This window comes from Myotis lucifugus, unplaced genomic scaffold (assembly GCF_000147115.1).
Source record: "Myotis lucifugus unplaced genomic scaffold, Myoluc2.0 scaffold_177, whole genome shotgun sequence".
NCBI lineage: Eukaryota > Metazoa > Chordata > Mammalia > Chiroptera > Vespertilionidae > Myotis > Myotis lucifugus.
Genome location: NW_005871225.1, coordinates 2,750,678 through 2,772,596, shown reverse-complemented (window position 1 = coordinate 2,772,596; position 21,919 = coordinate 2,750,678). Strand labels below are relative to the sequence as shown.

General features: G+C 38.6%; 1 protein-coding gene across 1 annotated transcript in view; it reads left to right on the top strand.

Annotated features, from left to right (window-relative positions):
* Positions 1–4,394: 4,394 nt before the first annotated feature.
* Positions 4,395–21,919, top strand: part of KLF12 (Kruppel like factor 12) — a 281,673-nt gene continuing 264,148 nt past the window's right edge. The window contains exon 1 of the mRNA XM_006096368.1: positions 4,395–4,463. Coding sequence (XP_006096430.1) covers positions 4,431–4,463 — 33 coding nt within the window. The 5' untranslated portion in view covers positions 4,395–4,430. The remainder of the gene's footprint in view (positions 4,464–21,919) is intronic.

Sequence of the window (21,919 nt, the reverse complement as noted above, 5' to 3'; positions counted from 1 at the left end):
TTAAACACTAACCTTTAAAGATTGAGAATAGATCATTTAGGATGTGATGAAGAGCCAGCGCCCTTTTACTACAGGGTAATATAGTGCTTGTACTCTGAGATAATTATTCCAAAGTAACTCTTTATTCATTAAACTGGGGAGCATGCACTTTCATCCTGGCCAAGGTCATTTCTGCTGTCCGGGGAACTCTTTAAATTCTAAAGGAAGCTGGCTGACCATGTGTGGCAATTTTAAAGGAAAAACAACAACAGAAAGTGAAGAATTTAGAAAATCATTCTCTATTGCTTGTAGCTATTAAAGAGAAACAGGTGTAACAAGAATTTCTCCAGACTTACCACTAAAACATAAGTAGTTGGTTCTAGGCAGTAATAATTTTGCTTAAAAGTACATCGGAAATTCTTTTCAACATGTAAGAATTTATTTTTTCTTATTTGTCATGTTTTTCATATAGAAATAAGTGACCAACCCTTTGCTTTTCTTCACCTGACAATGGAGAAATATTTTTGAATCCAGGAAAGGCAGGACCAAAACCATTTGCGATGAGTTTTTGATGAGGACAGTGACCTTTAAAACTTCTGTGCTTTGGGAAGATTTACTGGATAATTTCACAAGCCCATTTGGCAGAGCTAAGGAATCTCTTAATTAGGAGATTGATGAGATATTAACTTATTGGAAATGTGCCATTGTTTTATTATATATCATGGCCTGCTTTTGATGTGCATTTGGGGAACAACACAAAGGCCCCTTACTTAGCATGAATAAAATTAGAGATTCATCTGTCTGTTTTGTGGTCTTAATTTAGGGAATTCTTTTTCCTATTTAAACCCTGGGCTGTTGATTGAAGAGTGATTATTCTCATGTATGGCAGCACAGACTTGTATAGAATTACTTCAATTAGAGTAGGTGGGGTAGATAAAACAGGTATTATTTTGTTGTTGTTGTTAATCCTCACCCGAGGATATTTTTCCCATTGATGTTTAGAGAGATAGAGGGGGAGAGAGAGAGGCATCAATGTAAGAGAGAGAGACATCAATTGGTTACTGCCTACACACACCCTGACCAGGGTCAAGGATAGAACCTGCAACCCAGGTACGTGCCCTTGACCTGGAATCGAACCTGTGACCCTTTGGTGTGTGGGCAGACACTCTATTTTCTGAGCCGCATTGGCCAGGGCTGCTGCTGTGGAGAAGGAAATTGGGCCTCCGAGAGGTTGAGTGAGTTGCTTAAGATTACACAGCCAGTGGATGATGGAAGTGAGGCTAGGGCAGGTCTTTTCAACTCTGAACTGTGTCTTATTTACTGTCATTGGAGCTACTTAAAGTGTAGGTGCAGGATGGGAGCAGAGGCAGAGATGATCTTGAGTGCTCTCAGAGATGCTGGAAATAAATGGAAAACCATAGTGAGCATTGTACCAGCCTTTCTGCAGGTTTAAAACACACAGAGGTGTACATTTAAGTTAACCCACAAAGAGTTGTGCATTAAGATTTGGGATAAGGGGGTTTATAAGGACCCTGGCATCATGTAACTTATTACTTTGAATATAAAATTAACCTCTGATCATCACTGTCACATGGATCTTAAAATAGTTCATGTGTTCAACTCAGAGAACTGGTTTCAAAACAAATGCTATCATTAGGCTACTTTGTAAACCCCCAAATGCTGTGAAAATGTGGGATATTGTATTATGTGTAATCCAAATAATGTCTTGTTTATTTTAGTCTGCAGATTAATTGTAAAAAAAAAAGGATTATATAATTAAGTCTATAGTTACTTGGGTAAGATATCCACAATTGATATAAAGGGGAGTTTTCTTTATTTTATTTTTCTTTCATTTCTTATTATTAGTTTCACTCTTTCGACAAATATTTATCGATCTCCTAAATTTTGTTAGGCCCTGTGCTGTGTATAGGGAAATAAACGTGGGAACGGCACTGTGTTAATAGCACGTGTTTCTTTTCCTGGTGGGAATATAAATTGGTATAGTCTGTTTAAAAAGCAATTTGGTGATATTTTTTGACAGCCTAAAAAAATTCATCTTATTTTGATCCAGTAATAATATAATTATGTTCTAAGGAAATAATGGTGCAGACTAGAGCCGCCAAGTGAAGGCTGACTGGCTGGGGGTGAGTGGTAGTGGAAGCTCACGCTGGGCTCCAATACCCGGTCCCGCTTTCTGATTAGGGTCTTTCTAGAGAGGGCATCTTTTCTAGTTGCACAAAGGGGTCATCCAGGCTAACAGAGGCTCCGGCGTACACAAGATTTACATAGAAGGGTGTTTAGTTGTTGTCAGTAATAGCAACAGATCATAACCTATTAGACAATGGAGTGTTATGTATCCCTACAATGGGGTATTATAAATTTTTGATTAAGCATTAATAAATTGGCTCGTGAAAACGCTCATGGCGTTTTAAAATGTGGAAAAAAAATTACACAACCACATTTTGAGATATAAGGAGCCAGAATGTAAGATTGAAGCCAGTTTTGAAGTACCGGTATATTCTGTTAAGAAGTTGGAACTGATTGATTTAGATATATTTTGAAGACTAGGAAGGACAATATGTGTTTGATAAGAACATGGTGGTTTAAATGACTTTTTAATTCTTTCAAGGGATTCCATATTATGGCTTCATAGTGTAAAACAGAAGAATTATACTCTAAATTTCAAGAGAATATTTCTAGTCTGCCACTTGGTATTAAAATATTATATTTATATTATACTAGAGGCCTGGTGCATGAATTTATGCACGGATGGCGTCTGGCTGGCCTGCCCCAATTGGAGCCAATCGGGCCAGGCTGGCCGGGAGGAGGGGACGCGGGAGGTTGGCAGGCCAGCCTTACCAGTGGTCGGGGTGGAGGGGTGGGGCGATCAGGGGAGGAACCATGGGCGGTTGGCGGGCCAGCCTTGCCCCCCTATTGGGGTCAGGGGGCCGGCCAGGGGGAGGGGCTGCAACTAGCCAGGGGGAGGGGCTGTGGGTGGTTGGCCGGCTGGCCCCATCCCCTGGTCAAACTCCCAGTTGAACTCCTGGTCTAACTCCCGGTTGAAGGGACAATTTGCATATTAGCCTTTTATTATATAGGATTGATTCTTTTAGTAATGTTTCTAGTAGTAGTAAAATCTGTAGTATGCATTGGGATGTATGTTTTTGAGACATAAGAGACATATATAAGAGAGAGAAACAGACAGAGACAGGAATATATGTGTATGTGTATATATATATCCATATATTATGTGTGTGTGTGTGTGTGTATATATATATATATTTATTTATTTAAAACTGGGATAAAATTAAAGCCAGTTCCCCTTACCGGCTACACCCATGTGAATTCTAGTACATTTCCTTTAGGGTAGGGCCTTATGAGTGAGTGAACTCTTTCTTTTTGTTCAAATGTATGGAAATACATGCAAAGGAAACCTGGCCCAGTGCTGCAGTACGGACATTGGTACAGAATGTCTAAGGACTCTAGGCGTGTCCCTTCTTGAATATAGTTCTAAATGGGGGCAAAAAAAAGTCAATTGCATCTCATAAGCTGGCTTAAGTGAATGCCAAAGAAAATTTGTCTCATGAAATGGAAATTCTGAAGCAAGTTACATAATGTTGAGGAAAAAAGACAAATAGGAGTATTTTTAAGATATATACAAATGGGGCAAATGGTCCATTTTAGTCAGAACTCTTCAATCCAACAATATTTAATTATATTTGGGAAGATCCTGGGGATTTGGAAGCTTTTGACCATATAAATATTTACTTTATATTTTCTTAATTTGTAAGAGGTGACATTTATTAACGTAGATCAGTTTTTAAAAGTCGCTTGGGTATTGGCCAACATGGAGCCATAAAAAAATGTATCATGTATCATATTAATTATTCTGCACATTTGTATCATCTGTAAAGAGGAAAAAAAAACACATAAACATTTCCCCTGAAAACCAGCATGATTAAAAAATCTCTTAGTTGCTAAGAATAATGGAGCCAAGTGCTCCAGTTGGAGTATTTGTGAATTCTCTTTCATATATTAGATTTACTTTTAAACCACTTTCTACCAGTTGCTTCTCAGGCTTCTCTCTCTGTTGCATCCCTTTCTTTTTCATTCTTCCCTCCCTGATCTTTCTCCAGATTTTCATTATCTTGTGTCCAGGATCTTTCTCAGTGTCATAGCTGGTATTTCTGCCTCTCTTCCCTCATTTCTCCATTTTGCCCTTTACATGAGTGCTAAAGAGCAAGCAAAAAACAAGCAACGAAGGAAAACATATTCCTCAGCTATTTTGTTTATGTCACTCCACTAATAAAGAACCTAAAGGATTGCAGAATTAGATTTTCTTTGTTTTCCTCCAATGGAAGTGTGTTATCAACATGTGGAACTTTTCCTCATTGTTTGTTTTTGTGTGCTTTTCTTGCAGGATCAATGTGACTCTAGAAACAAATGGATGAATGAGTATCCATATGAAGAGGAAAACAATAAAGGTTGGTTGCTCAAACTGTATAATTGCAGTGAAAATCCTATTTTGAACATGACTTTTGGGCAGATGTTTTCATTAGAGCACTTCCTTGTCTGAATATGAGACAGCGTTCAATACTGAGACATGCGCATCTATCTGTAGAGTGTAATTTTTATTTTTAATGCCTTAAGTATAAGTAAATGTATGAGGAGGCAAACTGTTTTTGTACAAGTCTACCTGTCTTCAGTTTTTAGAACTTAAGTTGGTGTTTTAAGAATCAACTTTTAGATGGAGAGTAGGAAATGGTAAACCAGGTGATAAAACTGATCATGGGGGCAAAGACAAAAAAGAGTAGCCAGATTTTGTTTAATATATATATCACTTCCTACAAGCATAATTCCAATACCAACACCGTATGGTGTGTGATTTCTGTCAAATGCTGTCCTCTTTGTATCCACGGTCTTGGCTTTCCTTAAGGAGTAAGATGATTCTGAAAGGATTTTAACTTTTGCTTCTCACAGGCATGTACTAGGATGAATTAGAGGAGGAAAAATCCTACAAATATCAACAGGAATCAAATGCTGCGTATCACTACTTTGTGGTAGTTATTTGAGCTTTTCTTGTACTACATACTGATTTTAGTATACAAATCATAGGTAATACTGTTACAATACGTTAAACCATCTTCATTTCATAAGGTTTATACACTGAACAGGACCTGTACACATGCGTGTGCCTCTCAACTCTTCATATAGCTGCACAGCACATAAGATTTCGTATTTTCCTTCCCCCAGCTTCTCATGCTACTGTTAAATAAATGTATGCCATGCTACGTCTTTTCCTGGGAGCCTACTTTCACGTGAAACTGCCTTCCTCCTTCCTCCTTGCTAACATTGCTGCTTTCCAATACATGCTTGAGACTGGACAAGTTTCAGACTCTAGAGGAAGTACTGATGCAGAGGTGATACAAGGGAGACTTCTGGGTGTAATAGTGATGTTCTCGTTCATGACCTCATTGTTGCCCAGGTGGGCATACTTTGTGAGAATTCGTTGTACTGTGTATTTGCATGTAGATTATCGCTGTGCTAGTGAACCAGCCATAGGGGCTGGGGTTGGGAGGCTGGATCTGTAGCATTTGTCAGTTACCATGGTGTAAAGCGCCCACTATGGCTGATTTCAAAGCTTTAACAACCAGCCTGCAAGTGTCCTTAAAATTTAACAATTGGCTCTGATGAGCTGGGGTCCAGCTAACTCGATGTCTCACACCATTGATAATTTTATTTCCAAAGTAATGAAACAATGTCATATACTCCTTAAGACAATAAGGCAAATGTAGTAAATTTACAATTTCCTGGCTCATCCCTATGTACATATGAAAACCTTCTTCACTCATTATCATGTAAAATGTATGTTTCCCTTAACTTATGTATGATGTTGATATAATATTACTTTATGTTTATGTTCAATTGTTATTAAATTTTTGTTTGAATGGGTTAGTGTTAGCTTTGTAAGTTTATGCATTTTGACAGTGTCATTGTTCTGTAACTAATTTTATGATAACTGAAGGTGATGGCAAAGAGAATCATTGTGTGACTACTTTCCCTGAGGATGGACTCTGAAAATATTATCATGATTGACTATAATATACTATATGTGGTTCATTCTAAATGATTGTGCCTCATAGCTGTAATTCATGAGTTCATAAGTCTTTATAGAGGAAGGAGCAGTGAGGATTTCACTGAATATGTTTTCCCAATGAATTATTTTTTTCTATTGCTGTTTTTCATATTTTTGATTCATCCATATTTTCAGTTATAGCTGCCTTAGAATGCATTTGATGCTTGTTTTAAGCTGGCTTGAATCTGATGCTGTTAGTTTTAACAAAGTCTGATTCTGGGGGAAAATTGCAGAATTTGAACATTTATCTTTTCTAAATATTTCGAATATATTGGCGAGGTCGTTATTAAGATGAAGTTTAAAAAAATCTCAGCAGTGGAAGCAACATTGCCACTGTCTGCACAATTGAAAAGGAATTTGAATATGGCTTTTAAATTATTTTGTACATTTCCTCCTGTTTGCCAGTGGTGATAAAATCTTGCAAAGAGTCACAGTCACAGAATATCATACTGTGTCTTTGTGCTTGGGTTTTAAAATTAACAGCCTAAATAGCATTTGTAAAATTTCTTTTGTGGCTATAAAAGTCTTACTTCCAGGAGCAGTCTTCATCTATTCTTTCCTTAAAAAATATATATAAAACACACACACACACACACACACACACACACACACATATTTAAGTTATTTCTTGTATTCAATTTCTTATTTTTTCTTTTATTCAATTTCATTGCACTTGAAGTTGTCCCTGTTAAAAAACATCAAATAAATTCTAAATTCTAAAAAGCTTCCAGATATCCATTATTTTTGCTCCCAAATATTTGCATGAAGTCCTGTCTCCATGCTCTTAAATACATTTCAGCAGCTGCTGTCGTTGTGAATGAGGTGACTCGTTTGTGGACCCGGCTCCACACCCTGGCTTTACTCCACTTGCTTTCCAGCCGCTGCAGTATGCTTAACCAGGTGCTTCTCAGCAGCTGGCTTAGAGCAGGTGTCCAAAACATGCACATACACATGCATTTGTCCAGCTTATCAGAGCTCACATGAAAACTTCTGCTCTCAGGCTACCTCTGATGAACAGCTGCTTAAACCATGCGGCATTGCAATGGGTGACTTCTACTTCTTGTGTTTAGAATCTAAGAGGAGGACAATAGCAAACCTTTCTGAGAAAGCTTCAGTTCCTTACAAAATAAAAAAATAAAAAAGTTTGTTTTATAATGATGCCGTGATGGACGCATAGAATGTGGTTACTTTACATGTCTTTTCCATGAAGTTCCAGTTCTTCACACAGGATAGAAAGATTGTAATAGCAGCCACTCAGCCTTCTTTCCATTTAGAACTGAGTAGGTATAGTTGCTCAGAAAGCCCTGTTTGCGGAAATGAAACATTTGTTGTTGGCAAACGTTTATATATAGTAGCTGCCTAGGCTGTAAGCATGGAATCAAAAACAGTCAAGCCGTGGCTCTGCAATTCTCTCTGTATGATCTTGGACCAGTGACTTCTTTCCGAATTTTACCTTCCAAATTGCAAGGTAGAATGAATAACACCTGTCCTACCTATTTCTAGAGTTGTTATGGGGGTGAAAGAAAATACGACGTATTTGTGGAAACAATTTAAGATCGTAGAATTCTAAAGCTGTGTGTGGTATTGATGCTATTATTTTTACAGCCTGTGACAGAGATTCACGACGTTTTTGTATGACTTTACATCAGAAAGTCAAGCATTTTCAGAAATGGAAGCACCCTCAAAGTTCACTGACTGACACGTGCTTGGGGTGTGGTGGCCTTCTACAGGAGTTGGCTGCTTTAGCATTAGGTTGAGTACTCTTTGGAATTTCCTACAGTGTGGAGCAGTTCATCCTATTTCCAGGCACATATAATTATACTACAAGTTCTTCCTCTTATGAGCCAAATCAGTAGATTGGATAATGACATTCAGTAGGCACATCACATATTTATTATGATATCGTCCTCGATTAGGTCACTCTTCTGTCAAGTCCCTTCCCCTTTGGGTCCCTCATTTCTCTGATCTGGGAAATTAGAACAAAATGATATACAGGGAGTTGAGAAAGATTATGCAATTATTGAAGTAGAATAATGGCTTCCTTATTTGAAAGGATGATGCATTGCTCATTTTACAAACATTAAAGCAGGCAAAGCCCTATTATTGTCTCCCCGCCTCACACCTATCAACAGTGGGTGAACAATATTTACAGCATCTCTGTGTGAATACGTGCGAGTAAATAAAGGCAGTTTTACAAAAATAGGAATATATATATATATATATATATATATATATATATTGTATTTCCAAAGAAGAGTTATTTTTTCACTTTGCTTCCAATATAATGGAAGAAATAGAAACTGAATTTAAAATGAACCATTTATTAATTTCTAGCTGATGTCCTATCATCAGAGTGATGCTGTTACTTAAGAGTTAAGGGAGAAAAAAAACCCACTTTTTGAGTTCTGGCAATTCTGCTTAGATGGAATTTAACTTTCAAAAACATCTTTTGACTTTTTGCTAAGGAAGATGGGGAATTGATGGTATTTTATTCTAACTACCTTTCCCTCTTCCTGTTTTACTACCTTTTCAAAATTGAGGTTATTATTCATTATTTCTGATTGTTAGTCATAATTATGAGAGCTATTTCATCTTCATTCTTATTTTTCTCAGAAATATGAAAACAAGGCCTTACTGTCGTCTGGCATCTGTGTTCCTGTGAAGGCTGATGCCACCTGATCATTCATGTGTTCTTGTGTTGCTTTTTGGGCAGATATCCATGGACTATTTTTAGTAAACTAAAAGTTAAGTAAATATATTGATTTTTGTCTGGTTTTTATCATCTATATTGGTTTTTCTTGGCTTCTGCCACTGACGTCTGAGAAGTAGAGTCTGTTTTTATGTCTTCAGATTTTAAAATTATAATGAAAAAATATTTTCTATTTGTTTTGCTTTCTACTTTAGTAACCCTGAAAATATGTATAATGTTTCTCCTTGGTTTTCCATATCTGTGATCTTCCCCTTTAACTTTTTATTTTTCTTACTGTGCTTTTCCATTAAACATTTTTTTCTTACTATGTTCTCAAATATTATTTTGTACTTGCTTAAGTGGCTTTTATCTCTGTAGTATTTATAGCTCTGTCAGCATATTTTTTTCACATGTTTCAGTTATCTTCTATTATATCATTTGAACCCTTGTACTTCTTCCTTGAACTTTTTTTTTTTTTTTTTTAAGAAAGACCCCTTTGTTTCTAATTCTTTTTGGAGTCTACGAAGTGCTATTTGTCTCAATTCTTCATCTGTTTCTTTGGGTGATTTTGTTCTTCACTGGCTTTTGCTTACATTTCTCTCTTGCTTTTGATATTTTCTGCTTTTTGCACAGTTCCCTCGTGGCCTCTCTCTGATTGTTACCCATCTGTAAATGGGGCCAGTAGATTCTAACATTGCAGGTAGTACTGTGGGCAGGGGCACAAACAGTTTGGGTATGAGCTAGATGAGTCCAAATCTTTGATTTGTGCTTATTTCAAATACTTTCTAAGTAAAGGTGTCACTTCCAGAGTTTCCCTCGGTTTCCATTTATGGCACAGCCACTGAGACAAAGGTTCCTGTCTCCATCCCTCTGCCATTTCTAGCAGACCCCTAATAATAATGCCTACTCCATAAAGTTGTTGTGAAGATTAAATGAAAAAGATAATGCTACAGAATTTGCCTATTGCCTGGCAGTTACTAAGCGCTCATTAAAATGGCCATTTTTATTATTTTAAGCCATTTTAATTGTATTTTGAATGTAGTTAGTTTAGTTTTAGGGGAATTTGCTGCTCAGGCCAGTATTTGTATATATAGGGTGTGCCAATACACAGCTGATAACTCACTTAATTTCACTCCTTTTCAGATTTAACTGATGTGAAATAATGAGTGAAGCTTGGAACAAAGAAAATTTATTAGTGAAGCTTGGAACAAAGAAAATTTATTGTAAAGTGCCACTAGACTTTTCTAAAAAATATATTTTTATTGATTTCAGAGAGAGGAAAGGGGTGGGGAGAGAGAGATAGAAACATCACTGATGAGAGAAAATGCCCTCGTGCCCCCCCAATCCGGGTATGTGCCCTGACTGGGAATGGAACTGTGACCTCCCAGTTCATAGGTAGATGCTCAACCATGAGCAACACCTGCCAGGCTAGACTTTTTTTTTAATGGGATACACAAAAGATAAAGTTTATAGTGTAAAACCTGGCAATAGTTGACGAATTGAGGGCACACAAATACCGAACGAAATGATTCGTGATGTTTGCCATTTCATTGTTTCGCCAGGACCAGAATGGTCATCAGTTTGAAAACAGGCATTGACAAAAAAAATTATTCATTTTCGTAGATTCTTTTAAATTTTGAAAATGAACTGTATGTTAATAAACACTGGCTTTATGATCAAAGTGTGTATACATTTTTGGGATACCCCATATTTTTTCAAAATTGTTGCTCTTTGTTTATAAAGATTGATACATCTGGTTTTCTCTTGGAGGAAATAAGTCCTTGAAGACATTGGATATGCTGTGGTAGTGGGTACACACATTATTCGGTTCACTTACAGTATATTGACAAATTCTATTGTTTTAGTCAGGCTTCTTCAGAGAAACAGAACTAATAGAAATATACACACACACACACACACATATATACACACATATATATATATATATATATATATCATGTAATTATATATATATCATATATCATGTAATTATATATAATATATATAACATATATTATATATAATATATAATTTATTATATATATTATATATTATATATATAATAATACATAATATATATATATATATATACATATATATATATATATAATTACATGATATATATGATTTGTTATTAGGAATTGGCTCCTTTGATTATTGAGACTGAGAAGTCCCACCATCTATAGTGGTGTAGTCCCAAAGGCCAGAGGACCAGGGGAGCCAATTGCGTAAATCAAAGTTTAAGGACAGGAGAAGGATGATGTCATCCTGGCTTCAGCAGGCAAGAAGGGACTGATTCTCTCTCTCTGTCTACTTTTTGTTCTATGTAGGCCCTCAACAGATTATATGCCCACTCATTTTTTTGGGGGGGGCGGGGGGAAAGTCTGCTTTATGAGCCCACTGAGTCAAATACTAACTTCATCCTGAAACACCCTCACAGAGATTCCCAGAAATAATGTTTATTGTGGGTAACCTGTGGCTCAGTCAGGTTGACACATAAAATCAACCATCACATCTATCCTGTGTTGTAAATAAATCTAGCACTCATATTTAGCATTTATTATTTATTCGACATTGGCTACAAAGACAAAGCATGTTGAACCCTATCTTCAACATGTCAACTCAGGGACAGGCAAATAACTTACTACAACTTGATGTGATTCATGCCATAATATGGTTAATAAAAACTTAGAGAGTTGGTGAGAGCCATGGACGGATTCACATATGTAGTGACATTTGACCTGGACCTTGTATGACAGTATCACATTAACTAGAAGAAATGGGAGCGATTAAGAAAAGTTACAATCTTTTGTTTAAAAAATTTCTTAGTAAATAGAAAATTATATATTTTTTTCTTTGGGCACAAAAGTGCCCTGTAGAATTTCCTCTTGAAGTTAAGGGTAAATGTGATATTTGGTGATATCATTAAATATTTCAGCTAGAATCTTTAAGGCTCATTTGTGGATCCAAATGATTTTTGCTCTTCCTCCCTGTCTTTCCCCTCCTATTCTCCCCCCTATTCCTTTATCTCTCTGTCTCCCCCTTGCTCGTGTGCTCTTGAGCTCTCACTCTCTTCCTTCTCACGCATTTTCATTCTCTGGCCACTTGATTATAGTGGTTCATCAGCTAAGCTTTAGAGCATCATATTTAGAATACATTATCAAAGTAGTTTATATAACATATATATAAAATTGAGTGATCATAAAAATGATATGAACATCTTTTAAATGCAACCTTTTTAGTTAACAATTTGATTTAATGAGAACATTACATATTAGAGCAACACAGTAATTGATTATTAAAAGCATTTATTAAAGTATAATATCTATCTATTTCATTTTATGTGTCAACATCTGCACATTAGAAAAAAAAATAGTAACCTCCTTCCCCTCTTTCAAGCTATGTTAGCTGAGAATTAATGTCTTACTATTCTCTAAAGTGATCTTTGTTTAATAAAATCATGAATAATTATTGACTCAACAATGAGTCCAATTCTTTTTCTTATACATAATTTAGACCTTCAGTATACTTTACAGCCTAATGGAAGTAAGATTCACAACTATTCCAACTTAAGAGTCAATTGATTTTTAATATTCAACATGCTTTGTTTTCCTGGAACTGATTTTGGTTCTAAATTCTGTATCAGTCAGATCATGTTGCCAGACCCAAGGGGTCCGTTTGCCTGTGAGCATCAAAGCCAAATAAGACACAAATAGGAGTTTGCAGCAAAGAAAGTAAAGGTTTATTTTCAGGAAGTGGCCCACGACCCGACAGGTGAGCTGATGCTCAGAGACCTGGTTCCCCAGTGGCTTCCAGGGGATGGGTTAAATAGGGGGGACATTATTAATCATGGTGACTAAGGGAGTTGGGGTCTGGTCAGGGACATGGCCTCTACTGATGGATCAGTGCTAGGGTAGAGGTAATTGATCAGTGCATTTGGTGCTGATGCCAGCCATGGCATAGCTTCATCTGTTTTTTCCCAATTTTCTGGGCCTGGAGCTGAAACACAACTGAGACCTAGATGTTATCTCCATTTTGACTGAACTGTGTCTCTCATGTCAATAGTCTGGAGGCTTTGATTCTAAGTTTATTTGATGCTGATCAGAACCTCATTGTATTGGGGGCTTAATGATTAAGGGAATGGTCATGCAAGGGAGAAGGAGGCAGGTGAGTCAAGGTAGTAGATGAGGCCAGTTGGAATCAAAGAGAAAGGAGCAGAGGTCATGTTAAAGAAATGAAGTTTCTATGCACTTATCATCAGAGAGACAACCATAGGGATGGTATCCAGTGGTCGGCAAACTGCGGCTCACGAGCCACATGCGGCTCTTTGGCCCCTTGAGTGTGGCTCTTCCACAAAATACCATGTGCGGGCGCACGTGTACAGTGCGATTGAGACTTCGTGGCCCATGCGCAGAAGTCGGTATTTTGTAGAAGAGCCACACTCAAGGGGCCAAAGAGCCGCATGTGGCTCGCGAGCCGCAGTTTGCCGACCACTGGATAGACTATGGGATTTATTATCAGAATTTGGTCTCATTTAACTGCTGGAACCAGTGTTTAAGCAATTTCGTCTGTATAGTTGGTGCTAGGCCTGACGTCGTAGGTCAGGCAACCAGGAAGGAAGGATGAGGAGGAAGTCTGGGAGAGCAAGGACAAACCAGAAACTATGAGGATGAGCTGGATGCCACACAGATTGTCACTGCCTCCAAGCCTCCAACCTCAGGGTGCTGGGAAGTACAGGAGAAGCTGCTGCCCTTCAGTGAGTCAAACACATCATGGCCTGCGAATCACAGCTGGGGAGATCCTGTGGGAGCTGCAGGAGCTGTGGGCTGACCTGTCCCTGCTCCAGCACCAGCACCAGCACCAGCAAGGTGAGCCACATCAGCGACAACTTTGGAGCCCTGCATTGACCTGAGTGTGAAGTAACTGTGACTGCTGCTGTACTTCTGCCTTCTGAATCTTACCAAAATGTCTCTTACAAGCCTAGAGCTATGGAACTATGTGGGGAAGACAGTCCTGGGAAATGCAGATCAAGCTCAGTTAAGTTGTGGCCATTCATATCCACCACTGAGGCCCACACTGCCGGTTCTCTCCCTTTCCACACACAGGTCTCTCACCCTACCCTTTCCTCCACCTGAATGTCATAGATCATGTACCTTTTTGGAGTCCTGCTTTCCTTCCTTAACCCTGCTAGTCCTGCAGCAGGCCTGAAGCTCAGCCCCTCGGGTCCAGCCTTGCCGGGGAAACCAGGGCCCACACAGGGAAGGTGCACAGTTCTGGAAAACCAGCTGCCAGGATTCACCGTTTCTGAGCTCTGCTCATCTCTTAAGAAACTGCAGGATCATCTGTGGCCTCCGGTAGTCCTTGGCTCTGTGATTGGTGTCAATAGTGGCTGAGACCACTCTGTTCCTGGATTTTGATTGTGTATCAGAATGCCATAGACCGATTAAGTTCAGGCCAGGACGATGTGGCCTCAGGGAGCTACCACTGAGAGCACAGGCAAAACAAACAGCATGAGAACAAGGGCGGGTTCTTACTTTGTGCATGTGGAATGTGTGAGTTGTCTTGGCATTAAGGTCTTATCCAGGTGGTACAGTTTGGAGCAACATCATGAGTGAGAAGGTAATCAGGAGTTTCTATTCAGAGTCTGAATGAATAAATCGGGTACAGCAGAAGGTTAGGGGTGAGGTTGACTGGAGGATAGTATCAGGAGGACAGCTAATAAGGAGGCAGGAAATAACTCAGACTGGGTGCATGAACCAGGAGGCACTAATACAGGAGGGAAGGAGAGAGTGGGTGGTTAGAGGGCAAAGGGCAACCCTGGCGGCACTTCCAAAGGGGAAGCCTGCTGCACCAAGAGAGGTGCAGCCACAGCAGCTTCTCTGCAGCAGGGCTGGGCAAGTGGCTTCTTATCTCACATGTCAACTCTGGTATCTGGTGAGGTGTCCTGGAGGGCTGTGATGAGCCTTGGTACAGAACTAGGAAATCCTGTACAATGGGACATCCTGGAACAGAGATAAAGGGAGCACTTGGGGAGGTAAGAGAAGGTACCCAGAGAGGGCACTAGCCTCTTACTGGATTCCAGGAGAAAAAAAAAAAAGCTTTTGAAAACAACCTGGCTTAAATTTCCAGAATTCCATCAATAACCCCAGAAAGGATATGATTTTAGTTTGTGATTTAGAATAAATTCAGAAGTAGAGTTGTAATCAAAATGAGAATAAGGACAATTAGATTGCTAAAAAAAAAAATTAGTTACTGGTAGACTATATCAGTTTGTATTTATACATTTATACTTTCTCTGTGTATGGGGGAGAAGGAGAGAGATTTTCTAGTTTATGGGTAAATGCATGCTAGATATTTCTGAGCTTTAATTAAAATTTTTATATAATTACTCACTTACTTTTAAACTGAATTGCAAATGTAATTCACATTTCTTAAACACATGAATTAAGACACTTTACTTGGTTATTACCTTTGTCGACTCAGTTTTTCTTCAAGTGTTGAGGACTTCTCATGGGGTTTCTTGTTGCCCGACTATAGATAAGGACAGAAAATGTTATCTGAAGAATTTGTCATATTTATTCTTGTAAACTCCTCTCATGCACCTTATGCTCATTTAAAAAAGGAGAGAGTGTGGAAGGTAAGTGGGAGTCTGACTGCTGGGCCAGAATTCTGTGTCCATCTATGACAACCTTTATCAGTCTCTGAAATACTAAGGGACTTGCCTAAGGCTGCACAGTAGTTAGTCGCAGAACTGCATATATCTATTCTCCATTTTCTGACACTTATTTGTACATCATTTCTAAAAGTGCCAGTTAGAGTAAAATGTGCCAGTAGTGAAATTAATATGGAGTTGGTACTTGTGGAAATATCCAGTGGGAAGAGGAGAAACTGAGTGATTACAGGTAGAGCAAAATTTGTTTTTAAAGCAATTGCATGATAGATTTACATTTATAATTTCTAGTTCTATACTAGGACTTAAATGCAGTTTACATGCTTATTTGTCTAACTGGATAATTATTGCAGCCCAATTTACCTCTTAACTCTCTCTGTAGAGTTTGGAGAAAATTAAAATATCAGGTCTTCTGAACTGGACCTGGCCTGCATTTTGGCAGTTCCTCAGCCCAAAGAGCTTAGGGATTTCTGTGTTACAACTAAGGGTGAGAACTGGCTCCTCTTTCCTGGTTCTCTTCTGTTATATAAGAGATGCTTACTTTTTGTTCTGCCAGAAACAATATATGTTGTTGTAATGTAAGAATTTATGGGAGAAAGAAAGATGTGAGGGGAATATGGTTACTCAAAGAATGAGTTCACGGACAGAGATGAGCGAAAGTAAAGGTTTATTACAGAAAAGCTCCCTGCTGCAGGGAGGGGGCCCAAGCATGTTGCAGGGGCAGTTCCTTTGTCTAAGGCAGCGCTTCTCAACCTGTGGGTCACGACCCCTTTTGGGGTTGAACGACCCTTTCACAGGGGTCGCCTAAGACCATCGGAAAACACATATATCTACACTAATAAAAGACGAAGATGCTAATTGACCATACCTTGGCTATGCCCACCAGCCAATCAGAAGAGTATGCAAATTAATCCAACAAAGATGGCCGTTAAATTTGCATACTGCAGGTGGGGCGGGCAGCGCCAGACGCCACCCAGGGAAGTGGAGCCAGCGAATGCCCCGGCCAGAAGCCTGAGGCCTGGGCAGGGGCGGAGCCGGCGATTGCACAGGGTTGGGAGTCCACTGCCCAGGCCTAATGCCCCGGCCAGAGGCCTGAGGGCCTGGGCAGGGGGCGGAGCAGGCCCATCAGAGCGGGGCTTCAGGTCCCCTGCCCAGGCCTAAGGCCCCGGGCCGGAGGTCTTAGGCCTGGGCAGGCGATCAGAGTGGACTGGGAGTCCCCTGCCCAGGCCTAACGCTCCTCTGGCCTGGGCAGGGACGGAGCCTGCAATCGGAGCGGGCTGGGGGTCCCCTCCCCAGGCCTAACGCCCTAGCCAGAGGCCTGAGGCCTGGGCAGGGACAGAGCCGGCAATCGCATGGGGCTGGGGGTCCCCTGCCCAGGCCTAATGCCCGGCCTAAGGCCTTAGACCTGGGCAGGGGCCGAGCTGGGATTGGTGTGAACTACAGAGGAAACGCCTTTTCTGACCGCTCATTGGCTAAGCTCCCTGTATGCCACTGGTAATATTCTTAGTAACTTAGGTAATAAGAATCCAAGAAGGTGATGTAGGGCTTTTCCACCTCACTCCTGGAGAAAAAAATGAATGTCTGCTGCTGGAGGGGCTAAGAAATATCATATCCTGCCCTAGCTGGTTTGGCTCAGTAGATAATGCCTCAGCCTGCCTACCACAGGGTCTGGGTTCAATTCTGACCAAGAGCATGTACCTAGGTTGCAGGCTCCTCCCTGGCTGGGGCCCAGGGCAGGGCTCATGCAGGAGGCAACCAATCAAAGTGTTCCTCTCACTTTGATGTTTCTCTCTTTCCCTTTCTCTTCCACATTCTCTAAAAATCAATGGAAACAAATCCTCAGGTGATGATAAAAAAAATAATAAAGAAATGTCATATCCTATGAAAGACATCTTGAAAATGCCTAAAGAAAGTTGTCATTTTTTCATGGTGAAGGGACTGGAGCCCGTGTTGATGAAAACATCTTGGTGGCTGCGGTGACTGGCAGTGGCTGCAGCAGCGGGGTGATGGGGCTGGTGCCTTCCCCTGATCAGCCCGGTTGCCTCCCACAAAGGGAGGTCAGACTGTGGCTTAGGCCCGCTCCCCAAGGGGAGCAGGGAGCAGGGAGTAGGACATCCCCTGAGGGCTCCCAGTATGTGAGAGGGGGCAGGCTAGGCTGAGGGACCACCCCCCACCCCCCCACCCCCCGTGCACGAATTTCGTGCACCGGGCTCCTAGTAATTATATATTGTTTTTGTGATTAATCACTATGCTTTAATTATGTTCAATTTGTAACAATGAAAATACATCCTGCATATCAGATATTTACATTACGATTCATAACAGTAGCAAAATTACAGTTATGAAGTAGCAACGAAAATAATTTTATGGTTGGGGGTCACCACAACATGAACTGTATTAAAGGGCCGCGGCATTAGGAAGGTTGAGAACCACTGGTAAGGGTTAATAATGTGCCCTGCTAACTTCCCATTGGTTGGTTCGAAAAATCTGACTCTAGCACCATCCACCCATTTTAAACTTCAGGGTTCTGGCTCATTTTCTCCGCCTTGTGTGTGCAGCCTGGGATCTGGGCCCTTTGTTCTTGCAATTTTCATGGGACAGGGTGTGGCTGAGGAACTGGCCTTCAGCTGCACCTCCCCTTCACATTCCTTTCCCATAGTCCCATCCCTAACTGCCTATGGGCTCTGAACTCCTCAGTCTCTAATGCTTTTGAATGAGAAATGGAATCTCAGTATTACTTTGCCTCTAACTGTAAAACCGAGACACTGCTAAAGCCCCAGCAGAAACTACTGGTAACAACAGTTGCTTTCTCCACATTGAAATGTGTTGTCAGCGTGAGAGGGGAAACTAAGAGGGAGCAAGGGGCTTAGCTAACTGTCATTATTTTCTTTGGCTTAATTTTGTTCAGGAGCCCAGGATGCAAAGTCTGGGCTTCAAAGAGATGATGCTATTGTTGGCATCAAGAGCAGCTTCTTTCTGGATATTCTTATCAAGCGATGCTGAAAATTTCAAACATTTATCTTAGAAATGTAGGAATTCAGAGTTGGATGGTACCATAAGAATTATCTCACTCAGCTGGATAATATAAGTGGAAGAAAAAGATCAATGACAATGAAGCTACTTGTTCAAGGTCACACAGTTCATTATAGAGGGGGAGGTTTGAGAGAAAGAAAGATGCAAGGGGAATATAGTTACTTGCAATTCACGGATTTTAAGGTCCAATTTAAGCAAGAAAGTTTAACTTCTGCCTATTTCTGAATTTAAAGCAAGAGGAACCTAATACCATTTTAATGAATGTTTCAATAAATGGATGGATGGAATATGGATGAAAAGAAAAGAAAACGAGAATAGATCTCTCTGTTATTTTATTCTTATTTGAAAAAAAACCAAAACAAAAAAACACCTGTTAAAGAGCATGATCATGTGTGATGGAAGAGAAAGAAAGAGAAGCTCCAGGAAAATTGACAAATGGATGACAAAAACCTGAAACACTGAAGATTTCTTTTATTAAGGTTGACTTTTTCACTAAGTAGTAGTCATAGTCGAGGGAAAAGGTCGGGTTTACAGGAATTAATTATGCGGACAATGGCAAGGGAAGGATTTTCCTAAACAGTTATCCTATGCTGATGACATGGCAAAAGTGCTCTGAAATTATTGCTTAGGCTATGGTTAAATATAATAACAAATAAGAAGCAAGTGCTTTCCTATAATAGGTGCATTTTTAATTATTAGTCTACGCATTTATGAGAGCCCAACTATCTTATTTTGAGGCATCTAGCAACAAGACTTAAAAAAAACACAAATGTACTTTAGTAAATTGAATAATTTAAGGATTTCCCTCTGCCCTCTTTTTCTTATGCTTTGGTATTGCAAATTACGGTTTGATTCTTGTGTTAAAATACCAGTAATTGCTTGTGTTGTGTGATGACTCTATAGTCCTAGTAAATCAAATCCTAGCCAACTAACTGTCATTTTTTTTTTACAAAATCAGTAATTTTGAAAATTCTTATTTAATAAATTAAAAGAACATTTTCTAATTGAAAAAGTAGGGTAGATGCTTTCTTGAATTTATTAAATATTTGATAGCTAGAAGAAAATACATGTAATGAATGTGTAAATTATCTAATAACAAAGAGAAACCCAACTTAAGAGAATTTGTCTAATAATTTACAAAACCCCTTTTAGTTCCAGACATGAATGTTATTATTTCCTTGCTTTTTATAATGCTTTCATCATGTGTAAGTACATGTTCCTGAGCTATATATTATTTACTTTGCTTGTTTTGGGACATCATATGAGACATGCCATACTATGTATGTTTTCCTGTGTGTGCGTGATTGGCTATTTTATTCAAAACTTTTGTCTTTGATATTCATCCACATTGCTGCATATAGGTAAGACTATTTCCATAGTTAAATAGAATTCTAATATATGATCATACTGTAATTTATCCATTCTCCAGCAATAGACATGTCTATTCCTTCCACCTTTTTGTAATTTTAAACCATGCTTTTATCAACAGTCACTTAAATGTGTCCTGGTACACAAGTAGAAGAGTTTCCATGGCATATATACCCAGAAATAGAATTAATTGCTGAATTGTAGAGTGTGCACATTTTCAGTCAGATCATGGCCAATTGTTTTCTCATATAATTGCAACACTTAAATAGCATTGATTAGTAGTTCCATTTCTTCCCATCCTTACCAACTCTTGGTGTCTGCTGACATTTAAAGATTTGTCAGTCTGGTGTGTGTTAAATATTGTCTTCTTGTGGCCTTAATTGCACTTTCCTGTCACTAATTGTTTATATGTTTACTGGTTATTTGGGTTTTCTCTTCTGTGAAATTCCTTTCCATGTATTTTGCCTCCCCGCTCCCTCCTTATTGAATGGTGGTCTTTCCATCACCCTCCCCCAGGGGGTAGATATTAAGGATTGATTAACATGTTGAAGTTTTTTTCTCTAAGATACCAGGTAATGGACTTTCATTTTACTTGGTTTATATTGCTTCAGTTTTTAATTTTGTTGAATACATATTTGTCCTATGGTTAGTGCTTTTTTTAAAATCTAATTTGTTATGATAATATTTTATGCCCTACTGAATTCTGTTTGTAAATTTTTTTATAGGATATTTGCATCTACTTTCCTAAGTGAGATTGGCCTGTAATTTTCTTATAATCTGACTGGACTTTGGTATCAATGTTAGAATAATTTTCTATTCTTTGAAAGCATGTGGTTAAATAGGATAATCTACTCCTTACATATCTGAGACTAGTAAAACTGTCTATGACTTGTTTTTGCTTTTCAGGTAAAACTTGAACTTGTACTTTAGTTCCTTTAATAGTATTAGACTATTTAGGTTTTCAATTTCTTCTTGAGTCAGTTTTGGTAAGTTGAATATTTCTATAAATGTCTTCGTTTATTGCAAGTTTTCAAATGTATTGATGTGAAAATTGTATTCATTTTCTAGGGCTGTAATCACAAAGTACCACAAACTTGGGTGACTTAAACAACAGAATTTTGTTTTCTTACATTCTGCAGGCTTAAAGTCCCAGATAAAGTGTTGAGAAAGTTGATTTCTTCTGAGAAGTTTTTCCTTGGCTCATGGATAGTTTTCTTTTCTCTCTGTGCCTTCACCTCTTCTTTTTATAAAGACACCAGTTATATTAGATTAGGACCCACTCATTTTCCCTTTTCCCTTAATAACCTCTTTAAAGGATCTATCTCTAAATATAGTCACATTCTGAGTACTGGAACTTCATCATTAGAATTTTGGGGGGACACAACTAGTCTAAAACAACGATGGTCACAGTTGTCCACTGATTATATTTTTAATATTGTTGTATATGTACTTTATATCCCTCTTCATTTCTGTGGGAAATTAACAGTTGTGAAAGAAAATGATCCAAGGAAAAGGAATAATGCAAACAATTGCATAGAGGGAGAAAAGAAGAGCAAATCTTTAGTTTTTAAACTAAATGAGGAATATAGTTTAGGACAGAACAGAAGGATCAGTTTGGGGCCATTTTACAAAATATCTCATGCATTATAATATTGGAGTATGCACTATTCAAGGTATTTGAATTAATTCTATTTGCATACCTTGTAAAAGCATTTAAATTATATTTATTAATCATAAAGTCACAGCAGTTTGTAGGGTTTTTTATTTTTTATATATTCTCCATATTATTAATTGAATAATACTCTCGAGATACTTTTGAAAACCTGTTGTTTTTTTTAAAAGAAATATTTCAGTTGTATTTAAGGAATTGTATTAACATTGATTTCATTCCTCTGATTTTACTCATTATATTAAAGTAAGAATGCATTAATTATTAAATTATTGTGGTTAGAGGGAAAAAAGGTAGTTGAAATGATGGTAGGTAATTTTAGACATACTGTAACTGTGTTTACACTTGCCAGGTCTCAGATATTAACAAAAACTT